The sequence below is a fragment of the Pollicipes pollicipes genome, unplaced genomic scaffold (assembly GCF_011947565.3).
Source record: "Pollicipes pollicipes isolate AB1234 unplaced genomic scaffold, Ppol_2.1 Scaffold_7243;HRSCAF=8683_pilon_pilon_pilon, whole genome shotgun sequence".
NCBI classification, from domain to species: Eukaryota; Metazoa; Arthropoda; class Thecostraca; order Pollicipedomorpha; family Pollicipedidae; genus Pollicipes; species Pollicipes pollicipes.
In genome coordinates, this window is record NW_023597042.1 from 127,826 (window position 1) to 152,282 (window position 24,457).

The 24,457-nt window shown below is 50.0% G+C and overlaps 2 protein-coding genes across 5 annotated transcripts; one reads left to right on the forward strand and one right to left on the reverse strand.

The window, feature by feature from the left end:
* The first annotated feature begins 7,217 nt into the window (after positions 1-7,217).
* On the forward strand, positions 7,218-14,324 carry LOC119110877 (pyruvate dehydrogenase E1 component subunit beta, mitochondrial). Of its 4 annotated transcripts, none has more exons than XM_037234752.1 (8): positions 7,218-7,240; positions 9,068-9,138; positions 9,672-9,926; positions 10,332-10,439; positions 10,927-11,034; positions 12,197-12,380; positions 12,699-12,932; positions 13,747-14,324. In XM_037234752.1, the coding sequence occupies exons 2-8, from the start codon at positions 9,109-9,111 to the stop codon at positions 13,893-13,895; spliced, it is 1,068 nt and encodes a 355-aa protein (XP_037090647.1). In that variant the 5' UTR covers positions 7,218-7,240; positions 9,068-9,108; the 3' UTR covers positions 13,896-14,324. The 4 variants fall into 4 exon arrangements, with proteins under 4 accessions (XP_037090647.1, XP_037090646.1, XP_037090645.1 ...); XM_037234751.1 differs by lacking the exon at positions 7,218-7,240 and adding an exon at positions 7,393-7,487; XM_037234750.1 differs by lacking the exon at positions 7,218-7,240 and adding an exon at positions 7,419-7,527.
* A 672-nt stretch (positions 14,325-14,996) lies between these two features.
* LOC119110878 (3-oxoacyl-[acyl-carrier-protein] reductase FabG-like) lies at positions 14,997-24,457 on the reverse strand. The gene is given in 3 exon segments (XM_037234755.1): positions 14,997-15,227; positions 15,229-15,796; positions 24,386-24,457. Coding segments are annotated over 2 exon segments (774 nt in total). The 5' UTR covers positions 15,772-15,796; positions 24,386-24,457.

Below are 24,457 nucleotides of genomic sequence, written 5' to 3' on the forward strand. Positions count from 1 at the left end.
GAAAGCCTTGAGCGTTGAACTCTGAGCGTTGAGGAAGCTCCGAATCAGGTGTTCCAGGCGCTGTAGCTGGGTGGTGCGCATGCGCAGTGCAAAAGGTCGTTTCATTCCGGCGCAAGCCCAAAGTAGGCCGTGGGGCTGGGCTATTCGGGGCACTACGCATCATGATCTTTCTGGGGTAGATTCTGGAGGACTGGGGACAGGGCCAGTGAGCTGGGGCGGCAGTGCACCAGGGCCAGCGAACTGGGGCGACAGTGCACCGGGGCCAGCGAGCTGGGGCGAGTCAGACCGGTTCGGTTGAGGAGCCAAGTCGACTCGCTGAGCGCCGAGAAAGAACGTTCGGCTGTCTATGTCGTGAGGGGCTGACACACATCAAAGTCCAGGAGCCTCCAGATACCGCGGACTCTCTCCGGGTTAAATCGCTCGAATGTGGCGGTGAAAGAGGCGACATTTACGCTGTCCGGCCGGGACCACATCTGCTGCCAGAGGAGCAGCTCTGCCTTTGTTTGAGAGAGGCTCAGGTCCGGCAAGTGTGGTTCACCCCCTCATGGGCTGTGGCTCATGGACCCCCGTAGGCGTCCGTGAGCCACATGTCGTCCGAGCCCGCGAAAGTTTGGGTGACGTGACTTCTCATCTGGCTCGGAGACCTGACCTGACCTGAAACCTGACCTGGAGACTAGACCTGTCGCGTCCAGCAGCTCCAGGAAGCTACGCACCGTCGATTGACGATTGCTCCATCGCGCTTCACGGAGGGCGGTCAGTTTTTGCCACTCGGTATTTGAAGTGGCGTGTCACGCTGCCGCCCCGAACAGGACTTTGGGTTTGGCGTTTAGAAACGGCACCGTGTCTCGCAACGTCGCCTGCATGTTTTGGATGACTGGACGCTTTGAAGCTGCGTCAAGAGCCAGGTTGAGCTCCAGTAAACAATGGGAGCTCCAGTGGACGCTGTTCGCCCGGAGACACCGGGTCTTCACGTAAGCCGCTACTCCACGGATGTCTGAACTGATCATGACCGCCCCATCAGAGCTTTGTCCCATGCAGAGCGCGATGTCAAGACCCAACTGCTCATCTGCTTTCAGATTACCCTGTCTCACCTTTCACCTGGTAGTTCGGGTATGTGTGACACCACCTTCGCAGCGGCTCAGCGGACGCTGCCAAGCCCGTCTCATGGGCGATCCACCCAGGATAAACGCAATCGCCAACGACGTCGCGTCAGCCATTGCAAAGTGTGTCGGGCAATCATCCAGAGGAAGTGCCGACTGTAATTGCAACGCATTGCCCTTGGAGCGCCGCGACGAGTTGTTACGGTAATCAAAGCTGCAACAAGTGCGCCTGTGACGCTATATCAGGCTATGTTGAGTTCATGCACGGCCGCTATCTTGAAACGTCCATGCCATGCTTAGAGCCTTTTCAGCTGCCAGGAAAATGCAGATTAAATCCTTTCACGATGCGCCGTTAAAACATATCAATTTTTTTTTTCTCGCAAACGCATTTCTGTTTCTCACCGCTTGGCCTGTAGAAATCGATAAGTTGGATCATTCAAACACGTTGTATGGCAAAACAATGCGTCACAAGCAAACGGTTAAACAATGTTTCTGTGGAGTATCACATGGCGCATCCTCTGGAACAAAAAAGTGACGCATTTTTTAAAAGTAAGGGTGTAAAATGGAGAGGGGTATGAAAGTCACGCCAAGCTTGACGTCACGTTACATTTTCGCCTTAAATTGTTCCTGTGGGCTTAAATTTCGCTATCGGATGTTGGAGTCAGGGTTCATGCAACAGGCACCGCTTAGCTGGGGGTCTGATCCCGGAAATCACCCGAACAAAAGGTTCGGACTAAATGCCTTAAAAATCACGAAAAGTGGTTGGCTCCTGTCCCGTTTTCGGTGTAGCAGAGCTAAGCAGTTGTCCTAGAATGCAGTCGCGGTCCCTTGACGGCAAGCAGGTACTTCCTATTTGAACAGTGGGCCACACGCCATTATCAAGGTCCTATGTTATGACCTGTTCGGGTGTACTTCATGGTTTAGGGGCCCTCCGCATTGTGTTGTGGGATTTATTATTTAAATGGAGGACCCTACGCTTTTGCTGGGACCCACATCTGCTAACTTCTCGTGCGCCTCCGATCATTCCTGGGCCCTCCATACTATGCCTGCGATGGTTCTCATTTCAGTGGATGACCCTATGTTCTTGTTGGGCTCAATCTATTAAGCTCCTTGGGCTAGTGGTGAATCCAGCGGGGGAGAGAAAACGAAAACATACCCCTTGCACCCCAAGAGGACAAATAGGCACAGAAGGGGTCCCATGACCGGGCGAACGGACGCAGTTTTCGAACACACAACACAACAAAATTGGACGTCTACGAGTCTCCAGACGACCAAGGACAGTCACAAGCGAAACTGAATAACCCGTGAACAGAAAAAGCCAATTCTTTGCTGATTGACACGGTGGTGATTGGAGACATTCGGAGGCTCATTGCGCTATCCAGAGGCGTTACGCTGCTGCCGGGCCCTATATCTCCACTTGCCGAGCTAGTCCGATTGCTAAGGAGCCTTCAATGCTGTCCTTGATCTCTGCATTTTCTCGTAGGGCCCTATGCTGCTATTGGGGTGCTGTCCGCTAGCATGCCTAGGCACTCTTGATCGATCAGCGGCTCTTCACAGATTCTTCCCATGCGCCCGAAAGGCTCTATGCGCCTTTGTCGAGCCCCATGTACCGCGATACACTCCGTTGCTCAGGGGGCCTTAATATTAGACTCGGTTCTTTCCACTTGCTCAGAAGGCCTTGTGTTCTTGCTGGGGCCCATATAAGGCAAGACATCGAGTCACTTAATGTTTAGTGGCGCTCTACATTGATCTAGGGTTATTTTTCTTTGTTCTTGTTTGCGGAGGACCCTTTGCTCCCGTTGGGGCCCTTTCTGTCGATCTGCTCGGACACTTTTGATCGCAAAGCGGCATTTCTTCACGCGCACTGGTCTTAGGTAATTTCCTTTGCTTAAAGGGCCCTGTGTTCTGGCCGAGGCCTTTTATGTCAGCCAGCCGGGGCACTCCCGACCGTTCAACGGACCACCACGTTGGTCTTGGGTTCTTCTCGCTTGTTCTGAGGACCCTTCCCTTGCTAACGGGGGCCTCTTTGTTGCTGGCCTACCACGATACCCATGATCGCTCACGTTCCGTCCATGCTGACCTAGGTGCATTAGCCTAAGAACGGCAGTCGGATATTTGCCGATTAATTTGCACGCCCAATTGTTAAACATAATTTCAGGTCCCACCGACCTCGTATGTGTAATTACCGTTGGTTATTGAATTTGTGACACTTATTCCATTTGTTCATCACGTTCTCAGTGTATTTTAAATTCCGAGATATTTTGTACTTCTCATAACAAACAAAGCAAAAACTTTTCGGTGGTCATCAGCCATCAACTGATGACATCGATCAACCGGCTAGCTGTAAGTAAGCTATGAATCAAGTTTGTGCTTAATTTCAATGGAATTTAGCAGCTTAGTTTAGGATATTTTGCCATGTTTTTCGGAAAACTTAGCCCTTAAGTGACAGAAATTACCATGATATGGGGAATGAACAAGCTCCATGTATGTACATACGCAACACGCTTAGTTTTCTAGGGCTGCGGACAGATAGATGTGTTCCCGTTAACAAAATAACATATTAAGGAGCCTAAAATGTAGTGGCCGGAATGCGACAATTTTTTGGGGGGGAGGGGACACTAACTTTAGGGAGCCCATAGTGTTGCGTGCTCCCGCCCGTTGACAAAATCCTGGATCCGCCCCTGGCGAGCTCGGCGAGCTCTCGAATATATGAATGCGCTACAGTGCATCATGTGCTTTAGTCTCTCTTATTGTTAAGACCCGCGTGTGTGTTTGTGTGTGTGCGTGCGTGTGCGTGTGTATGTGTGTGTGTGTGTGTGTGTAGGTGCATGCATACATGCGTGTGTGCGTGCGTACGTGCGTGCGTGTGTACATGCGTGCTTGTGTGCGTGCTTGTGTGCATGCGTGCGTGCGTACGTATTTAACAAAAACACAAAAATTCAGTATTCTTAGATAAATTGGTTGATCCCTCTTAACAAAATTATGGATTCATCCCTGTCAACAGGGTAGTCAAGACTTGGCAGTCAGGCACAGAAACTGTTGTAATCAAAGCTTCCATGCATCTGAAACCAAACACCAGCAAGCGTGGTTGCGCAGAGGAGTTGTACGCCCAAGTGCCGAATCCTGCTACATTTTTTTTCACGTCAATCCTCACATGCATGAAACAAGTGAGCTATTGAGCGCATTTGCGAGGGACATTGCTCACATAGATAAGACAGCATAAGTAGACTTATTCCTCGAAGAAAAATCAGGATAATGGAGAAATAGATGTGTTGATATCTCAGCCACATGTCTTTATCAAAACGAATAGCAGAATTGAATTCTGCTTGAATTCTCCTCAGAAGACAATTCTGAAGTGGGTTCTCCCGGTTTTTCTCCGAGGAATACGGCTATTACTACCGTCTTATCTATGTTACATGCCCGATTACCATCAAATTCCTTGACCTATTTAATGTCTCATACATTTTGGATGACGGTGATGTTTTACCGTGAATACAGTATTTACATCATGGCGTACCTGAACTCACACTAAACAGCATTCGTTATGTGAACGTGAGCCGCAATGACCCGCGCGGTCCGTTCCGTCATCCGACCCCGTCTGAGGGGCCGCAACCACCAGATGTGCCACCAGCCACCAGCCAGAGGCCATACCAGCCAGCGGCAGATGGCGAGCCTCCCAGCGACTCGAACCCACCCACCCCATCGTGGGTTGGTTAGGAGGAAGGCGATCCAACCAAGTGAGCAGCGGGGTACGATGTTGGAAGCGAAAGAAATGGTTGGGTATGACGTGTAAAGTACACATACCTTCTTAGCTGTACCGTATCCGTATTGAAGGGATTGCCCTTTTGCATGTGTCGTTGGCCGAAACGGTTGATCTGGAAGGATCTGGGCTGGCGGGGAACGAAACGCGTGAGTAAAAGTGAACTGCTGGCTGGGTTGGTAAAAGGTGACTGGGGGCTGGTTCTCTCTCCCGGAAGCTCTCCTCCTTGCAGTTCGAACAGCGAGGACCACCAAATTCTTATAGCGCCTGTGCTGCTCGGTGGTTTAGTCCAGCATCTATGAAAAACATACCGCACGTTGACATTCATTACAGCTGAATACATAGCGGTGCCGACAGTAGAGTGCATGAGCCGAACACGTCTAAGAAATCAGAGATACGGGATTCGATTAAATTCTTCGCAGTGCCCGCCCTTCCTCCCAGGGTAAGAAGCAGGCGACGCCACCTAGCCTCAACACAACCTCAACAACCGCCGTTAGAGCCGCAGCCATAACTGAGCCGTACACAACTAAATACATGCACCGTCGAGCGCGCAGCCACATGCCCTGATGAATATGTGTGCAAGCAACCTTTGCAATGGACGAAAGATAATTATATGGCACGGAAACGCATGATCACAGCGGTGGATATGTTCTCAAGAACATGAGGCGTTGCCATCGTAAAAGACTCCTTTCAATCTGATGCTTCCAGCTAATTCCTTCGTTTGAATCATCACCGTCCAGCGAACATAGGTGCAGAATCGTGTCCGGTTTAACGCATATGATGGTGTTTCACATTTGATGGTGATGCTCATACTCAGATATCATACTTCGATACCATACTCAATATTGGAATGTCTCTAACAACTGAGGGCGAAAGGTGGATGCTGGGATATGCAGGCAAATCCCAACATCGGTATCCCAGAAATCCGGAGTTGAATTAAACCCCAGCCCTGAAAGTCATATTTTTCCAACTCGTGGGCACATTATCGCGCAAGTTTTTTACAGCGCACTTCTGTAACATTGTGAGGCAAGCCTAACTGTGGGAGACTGATGTAAAGATATTGCTGGTCAGCGCTTCGTGCCAGTCCTCACCGTAAAACACCACCTTGCACTAAGTGGTCACACCCATGCATCATGGCTCAGTTCTACGCACACGTTCTCCGCCTGCCACACGGTATGGGTGCGCGGGCCCAGAGGAGTTCGTTTAGCGTTCACTGCAGAACACCCCCGGCACAGCGCACCAGAAAGGGAAAAATACGCTCGCTGCACATGTGTAATTTATCAATGGTCATATTCAAATTAGAATGGTTCTAGAACCTACTCCGATGCTTTCCAGTTCCAAACACGGCCACTTGCCTTGGAAACAGCCTGAACAATGAATTAAGATCAAATGCGCATTTTGTCCAATTCAGATTTATGCGTGCAGTCATTTACAAACACGTGAAGGAACCCCATCTTAAGGCCACAGAGTCCCACCCTCTTTGGCCCGTACCAAAAACCCACCCCTGAGTGCCCACGGTGCGGAGCGCCTCGAATGACCGAACTCCACGGCCTACGTAGGGTTTGCGCCGGGCTGATATAAGCCTTTCCGTTGTGCACGCGCACCGCTGTGGCGCCTGGAACACCTGATTCGGATTTTTTTTCATCGCTCGGCGGCCGGCCTCGGGTTTGCCAAACTGAGTTTGCCAAATTACACACACACACACACACATACACACACACACACACACACACACACACACACACACACACATATATATATATATATATATATATATATATATGCGTATGTATGTGTGTGTATAGGAGTCATTAAATGGATAAAATCCCAAAATAAGCAAGCCAGCGCTGGGCCGACCCCAAAATTTGGGTCAAATGCAAGTCTGATGCTAATCCATACAGCCCAAAAGCAATATTCCATCATCAGCGCACTATCCGGATGTCATTTTCTTCCACAAGGCCTGCAATCCAGGATATATCCATATCTTACTCACCCGGCAGATAACACTCCTGTAATTAAGGTGCGAAAGTTTCTCCAGGCACGTTTCCAAACCCCTTTCCCATACTTGATCCGAGATCCCCAAATGGTGAGGGTATTCTACTCCCATTAATAACAAATAAATCCATAAAGTTTACCCCTATGCACCCCATTTCCGATGCTTGAGCCTTGGGTTATCCGCCTACGGTGCTTAGTATCCATGCGTACCAAACCACGCGGCCTTAAGCATAGACATGCTTTTAGTGTGTGTCAATCGTAGAGTCCGTAACCGTGGAGTCAATCGATACTCAACACCATTTCCCTCTTAGTAAGCGTTCGTACTAAATATTATCGCGGATGTGTTGGTTTGTACGCTGGGTGCCAAGCAAGACTGGGGAGACTTGTGAGTGGGGAAGCTCCGTGGATTATCGGGGAAATAGGTATACGTTGGATAATTTCCCTGGACCGAACGGACTCCAATTGGGAAGGGCTTTCCGCCCTAGTTATGCGATTGATGCTTGATAATTTAGTATTTTAGGTGTAGCAAGTGATGGCGAGGAAAACGCCGCGGCGAAGGCGGCGAGAACCGGTTTTCGTGAGCCTTGCCTTCGCTTGTGCAGATATTTGTGGCTATCGGGCGGCGTTTCTCGGTAATACTATTTGTGTGGTGTTGCGCGAAACATTTTTAGGGTAAGACCTTGGGAAAGAGTGAGCGCCAGTTTGCTTCTGTGAGGACTTCAGTTCTTTTGATGTGTCTTCTGGTATGTTCTGTGGCAATGTAGTCAAAAGATAACATGGGTGTTGGGATTGGGAATACGCTAGTCTGCAAGACGTGGCAGACCGGTCTACGTGATATTTGGGGCAGGTCTGATGCTGCACGAATTGGGGAAGCCAACTTCTCAGCTTGAGGCAGGGCCTGATGGCATTGTGACCTGAGATCTCCAAGATTTTAATCATGACCTAATTTGCATCATGTGACTTCTAATTAGGCATCCTATTAGGTACTCGGATTTGGTGCTCTGTCCGAGATGGGTTAACATCACTTTCGCCCTGCATATACCACATACAAAGTTGTTTCATCTTGTTTTGAATTTACAGCATTCATAGCATTCATCAATTGACAATGTGTTGTGTGGCCAGTTGCAGCTGGCTTATCTGTTCAGTTCAAGCAGTGAAAGCTGGTGCAATTAAATTGCTTCATGCTTATGTGATAGCTTTTGTTCTAGCACTTCAATATCTTTGATGCATTTTACTGGTTTTGATTTAACACACACATTACATTACACATAACACATACATTAAATTTAATTTAATTTTGTGGATTGGGAATGCAGCTATCAAAAGTCTGATGTTATGTGTTGATCCAGGTCATACTTGATGGCCAGGTAATGCAACCAAGAAATCATTGATTCAGCTGATCTGTCCTAGGCCTTTCCTGAATTTTGGCAAGGAATTGGTGCTTAAAGAACATTTATGTATGCTGTATACTGAGTATTGGTCATTGCCTGTGTCCTAGTCTGAGTCTTCAACTTATGAGATATTTTGGACAGGGTCTCATTTTGGATACAAATATGTTTATAAGGCACCTCCATGTTGTGAGTTATATGATGTCTATACCAATACTTGATAGCACAATACAATGTATACAATATGTCAAAATTACATGAAAGCCAGTAGATAATAGTTAAAATGCACACAAGAAAAGAAATCACAGGCATCCACACCCAATGCAAAGTGTAGACAACATGAAAAAAATATGAAGTCAGTTGATATCATCTGAACATTAGGTGCATTGTGATAGCTTTGTTAGTGAAACTATATTTGGGTAGTTTGTCATATTTTCAGCAATGAATCATTAAGCGGCACATTTTAATGGAGCTGTTGGATATTTGCTGACTCTTGGTCAGAAGCTTTAGCAAAGTCACTAGATTGATGTTCTGGTATTCCTACCTTGTTATTAGATAGTTCACTGCTGCTGAGCACAACAATTAAATGCATGCTAGAATTTTGCACCAAATTGGAAATAGCACTCTACATGTAAATATCAGTACTTTGTAATATTTTATGTTCATTCATGTGAATTTCACTTCATGATGTAAGTGAACAAACATGAGAAGGACCAGGCATGAGGGGAGATAGTGTTCATGTAGCTTGTATCATTTTCCATGACTTTATTTGCATGCTGCCCATTTCAGTCTCTAGTCTTGTAATTATGTGTTCCTTTTTACAGACTACACTTCCAACTGAAGAGCAGCTTTTTGTAAAATCAAAATGCTTGTTAGAGGAACCATTCATTTTCTGGTAAGTAATGGACACATGTTTTCTGATGCATTCAATTTCACTTATTTTATATGAGAGTAGGCATGCTATCTGTAATAGAATGTCTTTTAACAACTGCCATTTAAAATCAACAGAGGCTCTTGCAACAAAGGCTCAAACAACAAAAACAATGCATTGCAAGCCTTATGCTAACTTTGCACCAAGACTCATTAAAGAATCCATGTATTGTACTACCATTCACAGTCATACTAAAACACAATTTGTGATATTTGTTGGGGCCCTTGGTTTTATTCACCAGAGAATAAACACAATTTTCTTTGAAAACTGTCAAATTATACCAGACATTCAGTGGTTGATGTTACTTCCATCAACAATAATTTTATTGTGTTATGAAAATGCATGTGTACTCCACCCAACCATTTATATTTTGTCATGCAGTTTGATGTATGTGCCAACATGTAAAGATCCATTCTCTGATGTTATGGATGAAATAGGTCCAAGGTTCCTCACTGTGACGTCCGGAGTATCCGTTAAAGTGGCCGGCCCTCCCGCAGCGCGGCTGCTCGCGGCCGCTCAGCACGAGCGCCACCTGCCGGGCGCAGGTGATGGTGCGCGACGCGCTGAATGGCGCCATGGACGAGGAGATGGCGCGCGACGAGCGCGTCTTCCTGCTGGGCGAGGAGGTGGCCCAGTACGATGGCGCCTACAAGGTGTCGCGCGGCCTCTGGAAGAAGTACGGCGACAAGCGCGTCATGGACACGCCCATCACCGAGTCCGGCTTCGCCGGCATCGCCGTCGGCGCCGCCTTCGTGAGTGCGGGAGGTAGCCGGAGGCGGCGGCCGACGCTGATCTGGGTCGCACGCTTATGATCTGCACGGGATTTCGGGTCTGTCATGCAACAACGTTTTTGGGCAGTGGGAATCTTGAACTAGGCATATGTCTAATATGCCCAATATGCCCCACGTGCCCCAAGCCTTTTTGCAGCCAGCCCTGCGAGAATGCGCCGTTGTATCGAATGCATTAAAAATACTTATTTTGGTTGGTATCTGTGGTCTGATGGTGTGTAACAACCAAATATGCCGCGTGTATTTGGCCATGTTTTTGTTAAACAGTTACTTGGCATGCCTCATCACACCACATTTCCAAAGCTGGCTATTGACACTGGCTGTATTCCTAACTATGCGTTCTTCATTTCGTGACGTGACCCGTTTCAGGCGGGGCTGCGGCCAATCTGTGAATTCATGACTTTCAACTTTTCCATGCAAGCTATCGACCAGGTGATCAACTCGGCAGCCAAGACCTACTACATGTCTGCCGGCCTGGTATGTCATCTCTCGTCTCGGAGCAATCGCTAGACTCTACACAAACACAAGTAGCTCTTATGCTCATTGGTTGGGCAATATCTCATGTCCTTTTAGTGGCGATAGGGACGGGGAAATAGTTCGCGGAATATACAGAAATGGCGATCAAGTATGGTGCCCAGCCTCGTGGGCTACACGCCCCAGCTTGGTGTTCGCCACGGAGGACGGGATTGTGTTTTCTTCGTCACACTGTATTGCATGCATGGTATTACGCCTTTCAGAGAAAGAGTCGTATAGCTCACTGCGAACCACGCTCCAACATTCAGGCGCTGTTGTTACCTGGGAGGGCCCTGGGGCCACCCTCCGGATGGTCTAAGGATCTTGTTATAGGGGCAGGTGAAAGGACCACCCCTTTGCCCCGGCTTGGTCACGTGCTTGGCTGTGGCTCTGTTGTGACTTCCGGTGCTGCCCTGCCGAGCTGACCACGACCATGGCCCGTCGTGCACAGATGAACGTCCCGATCGTGTTCCGCGGCCCGAACGGCGCGGCGGCCGGAGTGGCGGCGCAGCACTCGCAGTGCTTCGCTTCCTGGTACTCCAGCTGTCCCGGCCTCAAGGTCAGTGCAGGCCTCGCGGCGACTCCCAGTATTGAAGGCGTCCTGGCCTCAAGGTCAGTCCACATCTCGCGGCGATTCAGGGCACTTCAGCTGTCGTGGCCTTGAGGTCAGTCCAACCTTCGCAGTAACTTTGGACACTCCAGCTTTCTCGGCGTTAAGGCCAGCCCAGACCTCGTGGTGATTCCCAACACTCCGGCTGTCCCGTTCTTCATAAGCCGTGGAAGCCCATCCCTGCGGAGTAAGCCCATTCCTTACCTATGACATCACGACGAAAGCCCATTCCTACCTGTGACGTTACGATCCAAGCCCCACTGGACCGAGAGGCGAAGTAAGTGCGTTTGTTTATGAGTAAGTCGTCTCTGGTGGCATAGCAACACAAAACAGCGGTCGATGCGCTGTTGAAGGCATGCAGTTGGGGATGAAAGGTGTCTGGATATCTCAGTAGAGTCTGGATCGTTGCTGCCATGTCGGTTGATCGCCATTAAACCTGGGCCGGTAGCGACCAGTCGAAGTCAGGTTTAACTGACTAAAACAGGCCGTCAAAAAACTGCCGGTGGCATAAGCTGCCATAAACCACGAAATTTCAGATACTATGGCAATTACTTCTGGTTATGCAACTCTAAAACAGCTTAAAAGTACAACTAGCACATGCATATGCATGTACGATGTACAAATACGTATAATAAATGCGCACAATACGACTAATACACTTCTCAGAACAAAATGTGGCTTCCTCGACAGAACAAAGATTGTGAGCTTTATCATAGGTTGACGACACTCGTTGTTTCGACGTTTGCCTGTGTTACGTATTTCCACCATATTTGCGGCCGACTCTACAGCACCAACTTGCAGTGAAGTGGACGGACTTCAATCAGTGTTGATCGTAGCCATCGTTTTCACATTTGCCAGAATCTAGTTTCATCTGGCCAAAATGCCATTCTTGCATCAGCCCACGGGTACTTCGTTCTCGCCGACCTTCCTACGCCTCTTGCGATATCTTGGCTATGGGTGCATGCAGCCCGCCTAGTGATGATAATCACGAACTTTTCTTTCGAAACCATATTTTACGATCGCACCTGTGTCCTGCTGCGTTGGGCTAGCGGGCACGCCGTGCTCGTCTTCTGGCCCCGTGACAAACGGCGCTGCGCCACGGCCGCCGCAGGTCGTATCCCCGTACAGCTCTGAGGACGCCCGCGGTCTGCTCAAGTCGGCCATCCGCGACCCGGATCCGGTGGTATTTCTGGAGAACGAGCTGATGTATGGCCTGCCGTTCGAAGTGAAGGAGGAGCTGCTGAAGGACCGCGACTTCCTGGTGCCCATCGGCAAGGCCAAGATTGAGCGCGAAGGTGCGGCACAATGGCGGTGTGGCAGATGTCTATATGCAGGGGCTGAATTGTTGGAATGTCTTTTGTCTATAGCATGTTCACAGTGTGGAAGCGTTTTGCGATATGTGCACAATGATCTATTTATATTTCAGAGACTCAGCAAACGGTTGTGTATTTTGCTTGGTGGCGGAGTTGATCAATGAATTGTGCCGCCGCGCAGTCTGAGCCGTGTCCATGGCAGCACCAGTGACTTGTGGGCGGTGTCATACCACGAACGTTGCATTCCCGGCCCTGCGAGGTGGCATTCGGCGCCCGCGGTGACTCGCCCCCGGCTCACAGGCTCGCACGTGACGCTGGTGGCGTTCTCGCGTCCGGTGGGCATCTGCCTGGAGGCGGCCGAGCAGCTGGCTGCCCAGGGCATCGAGTGCGAGGTGATCAACCTGCGCACGGTGCGGCCGCTCGACATGGCCACCGTCGAGAAGTCCGTCACCAAGACGCACCACTGCCTGACCGTGGAGCAGGGCTGGCCGCAGTGCGGCGTCGGCTCCGAGATCTCCGCCCGCATCATGGAGTGTGAGTTGCCGTGGCCACGGGCGCGGCGAGGCGCACCAGGCGCCCCAGCTCGCTTCAAACAGCTGCCGCGCATGGTATAGTGTCCTCGACCGTGGTTGGGGGAGTGGGGCCGGGCAGTTTCGATTGACCGTATTCTGTGCGTCATGACAAGCGGCACTGTAAATTGCAGGGTCATATTGTGGTCCCCGATCTCTTGAGTCAGTGATCATGTCCCCTTCGGGAAAACGGCTATCGCATGTTTCTCACGTAGGCTACCATCGTTTAAAACTACTGGACAAATACCGATGTGGATAGACGAAATAGGAAAGAATGTACGAAATATGGATGTTACAGAAGACAATGTCGAACTTTCTGAACTTCTTTGGGTCATTCGTTGCTGCCATACATGTGAGCATGTTTTCATTCGTCCAATCATCTGGTCTTCAATGGCATGTCACAGTACAGTGTACGCCTGTCCCACATGTGTACTATGTTGGTAATTCGAAAATCGTAGACATGCCTGGGGATTGCGCCTGCTGGGTTCGCGGTCTTTCTGATGCGTGTTTTTGTTGCGCCTTTTATAATTGCATTTGATTGCGCCAGCTGCCCTACACGGCGTGCCGTAGGCGACGTGGTCGCCCATTGACACCCTGTCATGCTTGGTGCCGACTTATCATGTTTGTGAGGCAGGTTTCCAGCGACTTCGTATAGTGTTTTCCGCGATTCCGGTGCCCGTGCGCTGCCGCTCGGTCAGTGTTCTTGAGCGCTGTCCCAGTGCGCAGAGTGCGGAGCCTGACCAGCTGGCGTGACCTGTCCCGATGCTCTCCACGCGCAGCTCCGGCCTTCTACGAGCTGGACTACCCGGTGACGCGGCTGTGCGGCGCCGACCTGCCGATGCCGTACGCCAAGAGCCTGGAGGAGGCCGCCCTGCCCACCGCCGCCGACATCGTCGCGTCAGTGAAGAAAGTCCTCAACGCGTCGTGAGCTGGACCTGCTCGAGGTTTCGGGGACGGCAGGCGTGGCCGCCTCCACCGTGAAGCGCACCCGGCCCCGGCCCCGCACAGCAGCGCTAGGCCCGTGTGGTGGTGGTACCGGTGTTACTGATCGTGTCTGAGCGTGTTTTATGTTTGGCAGAATGTACGGGGGGGGGGGGGGGGCAGAGTGTACGGGGAGACGCGGCGTACTGCTAGTTTGGCCATGCGCAACACCCAGCTTACTTCAGCGGGCCCTGAGCTTGGCGCGAACGTTTTGACGACGAGTGGGTTTTTCTCAGGTGGGCGCTGATGGTGCAATAGCGCGCGAACCTCATAGTGGAGCTCACTGCTTCTGACGCTCGTCATGCGGTTGATGTGGTCATGTGGTCCGGGTCATTTGGCCGTGATATCCGTGTTGTATACAGATCGAGTCTGCGCGTTCTGTGGTTTTCCTCAATGCCGTGATGTTCAGGATGTCCGGGCACGATATAGTGGTCGTACTGCATGAATACCGGGACCAGTCATGGCCGTACCCGCAGCAAAAAAAAAAAAAAAACAAGAACAGATTCATCAGTCTCCAGAAACCACCACTTGTTTCAAACCTGCGCCACGTATCAGTCTTCAGTAACCACCACTCGTGTAAAACCTGCCCCACGAGTGCTGGCCATCCACAGGGTTACAAAGGGCATATAAAAAACAGTGGGTCAGAATCAGGGCGTCAGAATTCCTGAACTAGTGGTTATGATTAACGGGGATTGTCTGCCGGTCGGCTGCCGTGGCAATATTGCTACCACTAACTAGCGAAGCTAGGATGAAAGGCCAGCGGGACCGTTCCCTTCCCGCGATAATTGCACATTCGCCCTTGCGTTGATTCGCTGAGCCCCGGCTAGTCTTCCACACTTCGACGCACTTTGCTGACGACCCGTGCAAGTAAACTCAAGCAATGGTAGCAAACCAGAGCGTTGATGTAAAATCCCGTAACAGCCGTGTTCCGCAGCAGTCCTTGGCCGTCCCGGAGTCCAGTCCTCGAGCCCCCCCCCCCCCCCCCCGCTCCGAGCCGACAGACGGCCCGTCGACCGCAGGTGGTGACGCCGCCCAGGCCCACCCGCCCTCAGCGCGGGCACATGGCGTGCCGGCCGCCGTCCACGGGCAGCGAGGCGCCTGTGATGAAGGCAGCCTCATCCGACGCCAGGAACGCGATGGCGGCAGCCACCTCGTCCGGCTGGCCGGGCCGGCCGAGCGCGTGCGTGGTGCGGCTCCGCTCCAAGAACTGCTCGTAGGCGGCCTCGTCCAGACCGCCGCGCTTCTGCAGCTCCGTCACCGTCACGCCTGGGTTGACGGCCGTTGACGCGCACCTGGTGCGGCGCCAGCTCCAGGGCCAGGCAGCGCGTCATATGGTCCAGCGCCGCCTTGGACATGTTGTAGGCCAGCAGGTTGGGAAAGGCGCGGATCCCGTTCACGCTGGAGACGTTGACGATGTTGCCCTGCGCCGCCACCAGGTGCGGCACGGCCAGCATCGTCAGGTGGTACACGGCGCGCACGTTGATGCCCATGAGGCGGTCGTATTGCTGCAGCGACGTGGTCTCGACACTGCCCAGCTCGAGGATGCCGGCGCAGTTGACGAGCACGTCCAGCCGGCCATACTTCTGCACCGACTGCTCCACCAGCCGCTCTGCATCTGGCTCACGCGTCAGGTCGCCAGTGATGGTCAGCAGCGGCTGGCCGCGGCCCGCCTCCGCGCACTCGCTGGCCACGCGCTGCAAGTTATCGGCGCGTCGGCCCGCCAGCGCCAGTGTGGCGCCACGGCCGGCGAGCAGGCGCGCTGTGGCCGCCCCAATGCCTGATGAGGCGCCTGTCACCAACACTACTTTACTGCTGAAGGCCATCACTAAGGCTTGGTGTTCTTTTGACCTGCAACAAGGGATCAATTACAAAAATACTACTTTCTTAATCGTAAATCTCTGATAGTTAACTGAAATTAATATCACAATTTTATATAAATACAGATAGCAGACACAATTTCAGCACCCGTGTGCTGTAAATCGCGAGCACTCAGAATTTGGCTCAGAGTCAGCACTTTGTCACCATATGGCGCAAGGTTGCCAGGCCACCATATGACAACGTGGATTAATTTTTTGAAGGCTGGCTCCCATCCAACAGTCTTGAAATCAAACGTGCGTGACTATCATGAGCAGGGCATGGACCAATATGTTACATCCCTCAATTGCCAGGTGGTGACGACACACTTGACACTACATATGGAGATTTGTTAGCAAGATATGGCATGTTACAAGACCTCGCCGGGGCAGGGTAGGGGTAAGGGTAAGAACGAAGTTTAGAGCAGGTTTTGGAAAGTTTGGGCGGAATTTTGCAAGTAGGGCAGCTCATCTTTTTGGTGGTTTAGGGTAGCTTGTGGTACCTTGAAGCAGCCATTATGTATATCGACGCAGATTTGTTGAAGAATTGCGCAGAAGTAAAGGAAATTGTAGCAACAGATTGACATATTTCACGGCGCGACACGCATTCCACGCGTTTTAACAAGTGAGCCTCTTCACTGGCCCTTCCGCCAGACTCCTCGGACGCAGCGAGTCCTTTGTATGGTGTCCGTGGCAGCGGTGGCCTTGGCTCAGCTGGCATGTCGGCGACCTGCACGGTGGATGGATGCCGGGCCGCTTCATCGCAGCAACGGAGAGAGCAGTCCCGGGCCCCGCTGCTCGGCACGACCTTGCAGTGTTGTGTGATGTCATTAAGTCTTGGAAAGTCTGAACTAGAAAAAGCCAGAACTCCTAGCCAGTGAGGAACAAGCTGCAATTTTTGCCAATTTACGCAGGAAAACATCTTGACTCAAACGAAATTATCTCATCCTGTACTGAGTACAAACCCCAAACAGGAGAATGAGCATGTCATGATAAGGGTCAGCAAGGAAAAAATGGATATTTAATGGAAGCCGATTGGCGTTGGTGTTGTTGTTGGGCGGTCGTCTTGATCATTGATAAACCGGCCGCACGAGGAGGAAGTGATTATCAATGGGATGCTGCAGCGATGACGTAGCGGAGGAGTGCGCTCGAATAGGCACTAGTGGGCGGCTTGCATGTGACCGATGCGGGGTCTGGCAAGCAGCACTTCCTTGGGGCGATTATCTTCATTAATTTTCGGCCAGTATTGTAATATGAGCTCGATTGTGTGCAGATGGTGATAAGCGCGTTGACCTCCATCAAACTGGAGAAAGAGACGAAAATGTAAATTGATGACTGCAATAATAGCGGAAAGGGGACGCGAGCGATGATTACATCCCAGGAACATGATACTTTGTTTTCTGTAATGAGACGCCAAGTGTTTCACCACACCTTCTCTGTATTTTAGTCTCGCACCATCAGGGACTGCAGCCCCTGACGGTGCACCTGCACTCGCTGCTCTCCCAACGGCGACTCCCCGACAGCGGGGGCCGCGAGCCGGGACCGTGCGAACGAGCCGGGACCGTGCGAACTGCGGCGGCGGCGCGCATCTGCCGCGCGGCCGGGGCCGGCCTGCGAACCTGACCACGTGCCGTGCCCCGTCCCAGCAGGGGCGCAGGACACATACAACTGCACTACGAGCACCCCACCCTGATCCTAATGATGAACAGGTACACAATCGCACGGCCCCGGCTCGTTCGCACGGCTTCGGCTCGCGGCCCCCGCTGTCGGGGAGTCGCCGCTGGGAGAGCAGCGAGTGCAGGTGCACCGTCAGGGGCTGCAGCCCCTGACGGGGCAAGACTAAAATACGGAGAAGTTGTGGTGTGAAACACTTGGAGTTTCATTACATTTTCCTTCCTCATCAGCGACGCCGCTTCCATAAATATTGGCGTATCCCGTTATCTAAAGAAATACTGCGTGAGTTTGTTGAGGAAGGGAGCAGAGCGTTCCACGCATGTCGTTTATAATCGGATGGGATGAGTTACGAAGAGTGCTGAGCGCTTGTCCCGACGAATGAGAGCCTGTGCATGTGACTGTCTTTTGCATACTACCTTGATGCGAGGCGGGGCTGTTAAGATTGTTGTTAGTTCAGCCGTATGCACAGTGTTGAAATTTCACAAGCGGCTTGATTTACTGTCATTGTGATATACGAAGGCGGCTCCTGTGCAGCCATCACCCCGGCAGCCGTCAGTATAAATAAAGGTGTGTTGGTCATATTCTCCTTCGGACTGAGCGACGAGTTGCACTTCGGTTTCTGATACGTTTCGTTTTTTGTGTTTAAAAGAAAGATTACGTTAGGTATGGGGTCACCCCAAAAGGGTCGGGGACTGGGAGTTGGGTCGTATGGATGTCCGGGAGATTACGCGTTCGTTTGCGCTCGAATAACGCGAGTGTTGATCGTTGATGCTGAAGTTCCGCGTTGGTAACTGTGCGGCTGGGGCCGAGGCATGCGAGAGTGCTGTATGTGGGGTTACCAACGTGCGCTGTGACGCGTGCGTAAAATCTGAGAAGTTGTAATTTTCGTCCGTGTGGTAGGGAGGGGATATTCGTGTGCGCTAGCAGATTTGGGACCGGGGAGGTGCAAGTGCACCAGTCACTATACGGAGGGCTGCGTTCTGTATTGTCTTCAGGGTTTCGACTTATTTGGAAAAATATAAAAACGAAAAACATGATAGTCCAAGATCGGGCGTACCAGGGAGGTATAGAAGCGGAGGAGAGTGCGTCTGTCGGCCCCCCCCCCCCCCCCACTCCCGTCCTGCTATGCATTTTATTATGTTCAGTCGTCTGGCGCACCATTGCTTAAGATCAGCAAAATGCGCATTGGAAGTGAGACAGCGATCTGATGTTATTCTAAGGTATTAAAACTGTGAACTGGAAGGATTATTTCACCATTAAGATCCAGGGGGTGGAGGTTGAACATCATTTCGCCTAGAAAAGACAACTACCGCTGACTGTTGTGTGTTGGCTGTGTTTGAACAGAAAGCGTATGTTCGATATAAGGCGGCCCAAAAAAGCTCACAGGCTCGGAGTCAGGTTACAAGGAATGTGTGGGAGATCAAATGCTCGTTGCGCTCCGGAAGCATAAAGACCAGATGTGTCACATTGTCCCAGCGGTGTCAACGCCGTCTAAATTGCTGTCTTCTTATCCTTATCGCTAGTTAGATTGTCTTGCTTCTTATCATGTTAAGCCATGCATGTTGCTACCAGCACAGCCCCTGCAGTCAGAGATCCGCCAATAAATTGAATAAATTGAAGTGCTTCAACGACAGATCTCGAGCAAAATCTTGTGCAAGTACCAAGCTTTTTATTAATACCAGTTCACGCAGTTGCTTAGAATAGGTGGACCAGCTGTAAACAGTCGCATACCAGCAATGCGCGCGGCAGCTTTTAAGTCGCGAGCTTTTATTCTTCACATAATGAAATGTTGATGCATTTTTTGAAGGGAATGTTTCACGTTTGAAGATATTGAAGTAACGTGAGATATAATGAGACAAGCTCACTTATTACTATTGGCATGCTTCTAAGTCGAAAAGGTTGCTCAAGGTAAACAACTCCTCCGTTTTGAAACGACAAGCGCTTGCGCGCCTGCTTCGCTGCGCACAATGCAAATAACTTAGAACTGTTAATTATCTATTATTTGCAGTACGACATCGTATCTTGCACAACACGGATTAAAAGCCAGTTGACAGCCGTTATAGTTGGTTATTGTGCTCGCGAACACCAGATATGAATGACTCGACCATTATATTTCCATCTTATTTTCTTGGCCTTGATCGCCGCATGGATTATGAAATGGCAGGATATGAGTGACATTATTATGACGTCACGAATTTCAAGGTGACCTTGAAATACTCTCCCCCAGTCTATCATCTTGGCGGGCGTGCAGCTCAGGATTTAGACGGGTTTCAGGTTCTTAAGATCGGCAGGGCTAGGAACTGCACCAGTGGTCTTAAGATGGCTATTTACTTTAAAACTCCATGAAAATGTGGAACGCTCCTGTTTAACCTAATAAATTTGTTCAGTTACGTGAAAAATTAATGCAAAAGTAGGTCGTAATCGAACAACATACCAATGGACTACATTCTGCAAGGATAATCAGTTACGATGTTTTAACGATCTGTAAATTCTCGCTTCAGCACACAAAGCCTTGTTTCCCAAAGCGCTGGATAATATTAAAACAGAAGGCTAGTAGGAAAACGCTATACATATACATCGACTAGCCATGCGACGTCGTGGAAGCCCTATGAACAATACGCGATAACAGCATGACTTTGTTTTGCTGAGCACCTTGCTAACAAACGGCGTCACTAGTCCAAGTAAGGCCGATAATTCCCCGATATTTTTTGCCTTAAGTTAACTACCATAACCTAACCTTCCGCACCTTTTTCATGCTGCCTTTTCTCATTTTTTGCACACATTGGAACATTGTTTTAGTTAAACATGACCGTCGGAAAATACACTAGACGTGGTGCAAACAATCCAAAATTATGGCCTGTTACGCACGAGTGGGTTACAGACCACGCGTAGGCACGAAGTCACCACCGGGGGCACGGTCTAAAAACCGGCATATGACACAGACAGACAAGTTCTCCGAAACGGCTTATCCGATCGCCTTGAAACCTTCACCATTCGATTACGTGTAATGAGATAAGTCACGGGGAGGCAATATTGAGTCCTGACCTGAGGTCAAACACCTCGAAAGCGCGAAGGGAAGATTTTGCATGCAAATGCAGACAACCCAAATATCAGGGCCTGCTGCACCGATCGCTGTAAAACTTTCACTACTGCATGCCCCATACCTGAATCCCTCTTGCAGTTCCAAATTTGGCGAACCTTGGTCAGGTCAAAAGTCGTCGAATTCAAACGAAGTCCAAAATTCTTGCTGGCAGACAACTTATAGGTCAGAATCTGCCACGCTGATCACTGCCAAACCTTACCACCCAATACGCCATTTCCTCTTCATTCTCTGTTGAAGTTGCAAGCATGGTGTCATTTATAACCCCGCGCTTTCCTTTACGATTGTTCCGAAGGAGACGTGCAACTTGGTCAGGCTGGCCCTATGAGATTGAAATTCTCCTTAGCGGAAGTGTTGTGCCGAAAATCACGCACTGAATTGTGCATGGTGTCGACACGATTAACAGAACAATGGCAGCGAACCACGTGATGGTGCGTGGCTGATCATTGTGTGTGGTGTGCGAATACCGTTTTGTCGTGATTATGTACATGTCTCTCAAGCAATCTTCCGGTGGTTTCTGGTTTCAAGTCGTTCAAAAGTACGCCGAATCGAACTGAGCATAGACCGAGGTGGGCCGATTTGGTCAGTGTCCTATTGCAACAGACCAATGACCTAAGAATCCTCCCTTGGGAACATGCTTCTGCACTCTGTATATCGCTCGTCGCGGATGTACACGTCCCAGAAGCGAAAGGGGTAAAATTGACGGAAAAGACGTCCCCGGTTTAGTCAACGGGAACCTTGAGCTCCACCGCGCCTATTGTTGCGCCGCCGTGTCAACGCTTGATTCGACGATTACAGCCGTCTCAAATACACCGAATTAAATATACCTTGCACATTGTACTTTGTGTGTGTTTGCGTGCCTTTGCCTCACCAAAAAAAGAAGACAACGCCATTGCATTAGCGCACATGTGTACAATGTATCGCTGTAGCGTGCACAACCGCGAAAAAAAATGCCCCGCGCGTTTCGGCACTACCAAAACAATTGCGTATGGCTTCATGGCACATTGCAGCTGTTAGGTGCGTCCCATCGAGAGGTAAATATTTGAAATGATCGGAGCAATCGTTCCTGAATGAGCAGTTTGCAGGCAATAATTTTGGACCTTGAGAAACTTGACGACTGTTGACCTGGCCTAGGGTTATCACAGTTGGAAATGTGAGCCCTGTAAGAGGGAATCAGTTGTGGGGCATCCTATGGTAAAGGTCTGGCAGTTATCAGTTTGGCAGGGTTCTGAGCGATAAGTTGCCTGCGATCAAGAATATTGGACTTGATGAAATTTGACAACCTTTGACCCGAACCAGTCACCAATTCTAGAACTGCGAGGGAGAATCAGGTATGGGGCATCCGATAGTGAATATTTTTTAGCGATCGGTTGCAGTAGGCTCTGAGATCCGAGTTGCCTGCATTTGCATGTAAAAAAAATTTTCTCCGCGTTTTCGGGGTGTTTGACCTCAGGTCAGGTTCTCGATGTCGCCTCCCCAATATTCACCTCATTGCACAGAATCGATTGAAGGTTTCAAGGCGACCGGAGGGGCCGTTTCGGAGCATATGCGTGTCTGCGTCATATGCCCGTTTTGAGCCCTGCCACCACCAGGGCCGATTGGTCAAAAAGATCCGTGTAACATCGCCGGCTCTCAAACTGGAGAATGACCGCGCACAGTTTCGCAAAAGGAGTTGGGAGGAGGGGGCGAACAGCAAAAGACTTACTCACCCTGAAACACAAAAAACGGGTTCCTGTCCGGATTGGAGACGCTCCTCGAAGCTGTGGGGTCCCGGAAACCAAGTGGTATGTGCGTGAGGGGGTGGGGCATGGGGGCGCTCAATAGGGATTCGCAAAATAATACATCCGAAAGTCCTTCAACTACATTGCACCGTTCAAAAGTTAAACTGGGGTGTATACTTTTACCTTTTTAAGACTGCCCGCTGCACAAATCAAGTTACTGCGACACCATAAATATTGTCAGTTCAGCCACCAGACTCCAGCACCACTCCGCGGTGCTCCGAAGGCTAGTCCGTTCTTACTACCGATCTGAAAATCCGCACAGGTGAAATACACACCCAGATGACCTTCTTAAATACATGACAAATTTATGTCCTTACGGGCCCAAAGATACTTCTTCAGATGCGTCATCATTTCTGTCCGCCAGTGTGTCACCGGCCGAAGGTCAGCCGTGGGCTCGGGGCGAGGCAGACGTCACGGGGCCAATGGAGAGTGCAGCGCCGAGTGTGGAGGTTTTTGTTGCTAAATTTGCAAGTGTGCATGTTCAAAACTACATGACACAATGTTTTATCACTTAATCACTTTGGTTGAATGCTTAACAGTTCTAAACAACACCTGGGTGGCTACAGCACTGCAAATTTTTAACCTTTTTTAGTACGGGCTTTCAACATCACGAACCATTTATCAACCATTTCCCCCACCCCCCCCCGACCTCCACCCATTGTCGAAGCCCTGGCCGAACGACTGCAGTGCACGTGAATCAGAGCATTCATCTGATATGAAACACCACATTGCCCACCGTCACACCGCTTCCAGAAGAGGGCCAAATTCGGAGAGGAACCCCTTTAGTTGATTGCTCAATTCTAATCCAATGAATTTTACGATCCTCAGTAAGCCATGCCTTATTTCCCCGAACTATATCATCACAATCACAACAGAAGGATATTAGCAGGAGGCCATACGTCAGCTAGCGTAGCCACGCCTGCAAATTACAATGACAATGACACGTGGGATTTTTTTCGTTGTGCACCTTAATAACAAATGGCGTGGCTATCATACCGAGGCATACACTTTCCCGGCGTTCAATCCAATGTAGTGTTATGCTACCTAGAAACAGTTCACATGACCCAATCTATCCATTCCTACCGTAACGGGGGAAGGGGGGGGGGGGGAGAGCGAACTTCTCCCTGTGCTCAGCTGACTAGTCCAACACTCAGCTGACTCGCCCGTCAATCACCGATCAGCGCCATCTTTCCGACGCTATGGCGTACTACGAACGTTGTCGCCGGTACAACGCTATCATTTTACTTTCAAGGGCGAAATACAAATACATGTCCAGACACAGATGTTTATTAGGCACCTCCATTCAATGGGCTTTATGGTGTTCATATCAATACATCACAAAACAATACATGTCCAACATGTATTCACAGATAATAGTCAATACTCACAAATGATATAATTCCACTGTTCACAGGTGTTGGTTGGCCTATAGGTTATCATTTGAAAGGTGGAATCAGCCTCCAAGAATGCCAGAATGCTTCATATGGAGAAAAAAATTGATATGGCATACCACAAAGGCCACTGGAATGAATATCTTTCAATACAAGCTACTAAAATGTTGCTAATTGCAATGAAGCATGATCTGGCCAATGTTCTTGACAGACCAGCCAAAAACGATGAGCTGAATCCTTTCCCAAAGCCAAGAAAAGCATAGCGACTTTAGAACGCGCAACATTGGGCATGGCTGATCTGTGCAACAGATGGCGGTTACACATCAGTGCCCATGCTACAAGCAAGCACTTCTGTTCCATTTAAGTTGTAGAGACCCGAGTATATGAACCACGCCCAAGGATCCATACACCAACATGACGAACGTCACCATCTCTCTGACACGCCGAAGTACACAATGGCCGTCGAGAATATCACAACACTACTTCTTTATTTTCGGTAGCGCCACATTTGGCAAAGTGAATACAATCCAGCCAACGGGGTCTTAAATGGTTTTCTACAAGAGGCAAATGTTGGACATAGGATACTATGCAAAATTAACTAAAAAATGAATGTACCAGGGATATTAAATTTTACCTACCTGAGAGCTTCACCCGGCAAGATTTAATGGACGTTCACCCTTCGTGACCTTAGAGCATTAGTGTGGAGATGG

What these genes read in the sequence shown, in the direction of transcription:
- LOC119110877 (XM_037234752.1), top strand. Translation starts at nt 9,109, where the DNA reads ATGCTTGTTAGAGGAACCATTCATTTTCTG. An exon ending in CCAGCTGTCCCGGCCTCAAG is followed by an intron (nt 11,035 to 12,196) that starts GTCAGTGCAGGC and finishes CGGCCGCCGCAG; the next exon opens with GTCGTATCCCCGTACAGCTC. An exon ending in CTCCGCCCGCATCATGGAGT is followed by an intron (nt 12,933 to 13,746) that starts GTGAGTTGCCGT and finishes CTCCACGCGCAG; the next exon opens with CTCCGGCCTTCTACGAGCTG.